This window comes from Panulirus ornatus, chromosome 28, assembly GCF_036320965.1.
Source record: "Panulirus ornatus isolate Po-2019 chromosome 28, ASM3632096v1, whole genome shotgun sequence".
In the NCBI taxonomy this organism is placed as follows: Eukaryota; Metazoa; Arthropoda; class Malacostraca; order Decapoda; family Palinuridae; genus Panulirus; species Panulirus ornatus.
The window spans coordinates 13,106,027-13,108,530 of NC_092251.1; the positions used below are offsets into that span (position 1 = coordinate 13,106,027).

The following is a 2,504-nucleotide window of genomic DNA, read 5'->3' on the forward strand; positions in this document are numbered from 1 at the left end:
GCTAGGAGAAGGTGAGTGAGGAGCTGTGCGTATAAGAATGTGAACCCATCCCAGTCTTACTGGTCATGATTTTGCAATATCACAAGTTTGTTGACGTTCATTAGAAAACTGGATTCTAATCAGGTACTCGCTGGAGGAACTGGGTCTGCTGACGCCTTTGTTGCATCCACTTGATACATGGCTTCAGAAAGTTACGCGACCGACCTTGGTGCCATGAAAGGAAGAATACTCACATGCAAGAGCAATTAATTTTATTGCTACAGTGTAGTTGTTTGCGTAAAATAAATTAGAGACAGGATTACATAGAATTTGTGTTTAAAGAAAATGTTTAAAGTACAGACAAAAAGGGACAGTGACAGGTATTATAACCGAGCATCATCACAGGATACGTAGGGCGTGGATGCGACAGCCTTGGCTGGTACGATGGAGGTCTGTGTCGTCCAGTTCTTCAGTGTGGAGTTCGAACGTAACGTCTTTACTTTCACTCCACCAGATTAGCTCAGCTCCACATATTATCATGGAGGTCTCTTGGACAGTTCAGAGACTCCTGCGCATACCCTGGCAGGCTGCTTATTTCCTGTCATCATCGTCGAAGAAGTCGTCATCGTCGTCATCGTCGAATTCCTCAGAGGACAAGAAGGATCCTTGCGTCCCGTCAGCCTTAACGCCTTGAACGGTGGCGGGTACGGCGTTGGATTCTAAGATGCGGAAGCCATTGCCGTCAGCAATGTACTTGACGAAGTACTGGGTTCCTTCAGGAGACGTCCAGCTGAAATAGGCGAAGTTGATGAAATGACATCCTCTCTATATAGGGAAAATCCGTCTGTCCTGCGACTTGATTAAATCCTTAAAAATCCTGTTAGGTTTTTTCGGTCATTATGATTCCTTTGTGAAGATTTCGTGCCTGAACTCTCATTCACGTTACATATACATGATACCTACTCAATAACCTAGTGCTTCAAACTGTATGGTTTATCATGTAAGTAGCAGTGTCAGCCATAGTTGGTTAAAACTTACATTACTTTAGTTTCTCTTCACATGTATCTGAAGGTAGATATGATCGACAGCATGATGAAGACCTCACCTGAAGGAGCCAGTCATGGTGTTGTCGTCGCCGACTTCCATGCTTTGGTGGATGTCCTCCTCGGAGATGTCTACGACGGAGTCTGGGCGGGCGGCGACCAGGGTGGCCAGACCCAGGAGGACGAGCATCTGACGTAGTGAGAGGAGGAGGAGGAGGCAAGAATCAGGTAAAACACTTCATACTTAGAAAATCAAGGTTCACATAATGGCAAACGTGACATAGCTTAGCTAGCAATAAGACAGGTAAACTTGAAGTATAACAGACTAACAGCCAAGAGTCTGTTCTGTGTCACTGACAAAGGGAAAGATGGAGTCAGAACCCTTATACTTTCGCTCAGTCTGTATACATTGGCGGAAGTCACCGGGATAATAAGATCAAAAATCATCATGAATGGGAGCGAAGAGGAAAGGTGCTGTAAAAGATACAGTGTGACTTTTCTAGCTCAAAAAGCAAGCAACTACGCTTGATTCATCACCACTTGATTTTCCTTGGATGCCGCGATCTCCTAACAATGACTTAAGTAAATTTTCCAGCAGACACCAAAGCAAATCTAGTGTGACATCAAGCTCTGAGGGCACTAGCACTCCATGATGATCCGGTTACAAATCTGAGATTCCCAAGCACCAACGTCTTCGGGTAGGAGCAACTCACGAGGCACTTCATGATTGTAGAAGGGTAAGCGAGAGTATGATGCCCGGTGCTGTGGGATCACTAATTTTATATCGAGGAATTGAGGTCAATCGGGCCTCTCTGGCCTGCTTGTATGTAAACTGCTCACAATGTCCAAGGGTCGAGTAGGCTCTGACACTTGCCCGCGACCTCGATATCTAGCCACACCCTCACACATTTAAGTACCCCGCCCCCCAACTAAATACGATACCCCATCCCCACTACACACATTGCCCCATCTCCACTGCATACATTACCCCATCTCCACCACACACATTGCCCCGTCTCCACTACTAACATTGCCCCATCTCCATTATACACATGACCCCCATCTCTACTATGCACAGTATCCCATCCCCCTGTACACACTGATACACCCACACTACACATGGTACCTCACCCCCACTATATATATACATATATATATATATATATATATATATATATATATATATATATATATATATATATATATATATATATATATATATATATATATATATATATATATATATATATATATATATATATATATATATATATATATATATATTCTTTTTCTTTCAAACTATTCGCCATTTCCCGCAAAAGCGAGGTAGCGTTAAGAACAGAGGACTGAGCCTTTGAGGGACTACCCTCACCTGGCCCAATTCTCTGTTCCTTCTTTTGGAAAAAAAAAAAAAAAAAAATATATATATATATATATATATATATATATATATATATATATATATATATATATACATATATG

The 2,504-nt window shown here is 42.1% G+C and overlaps 1 protein-coding gene across 1 annotated transcript; it reads right to left on the reverse strand.

Moving 5' to 3' along the window:
- Window positions 1–236: 236 nt before the first annotated feature.
- LOC139757706 (cuticle protein 16.8-like) lies at window positions 237–1,868 on the reverse strand. The gene is made up of 3 exons (XM_071678456.1): window positions 1,736–1,868; window positions 1,085–1,212; window positions 237–769 (listed from the first exon to the last, which is right to left on the reverse strand). Exons 1-3 carry the CDS (start codon window positions 1,745–1,747, stop codon window positions 571–573), a joined length of 339 nt encoding a protein of 112 aa, XP_071534557.1. The 5' UTR covers window positions 1,748–1,868; the 3' UTR covers window positions 237–570.
- Between the last annotated feature and the right edge of the window lie 636 nt (window positions 1,869–2,504).

Bases quoted from the DNA above. Each gene is read 5' to 3' on its own strand.
- LOC139757706 (XM_071678456.1), bottom strand. The intron at 770-1,084 runs GTGAGGTCTTCA...CGCCTATTTCAG, and splicing joins ACCATGACTGGCTCCTTCAG to CTGGACGTCTCCTGAAGGAA.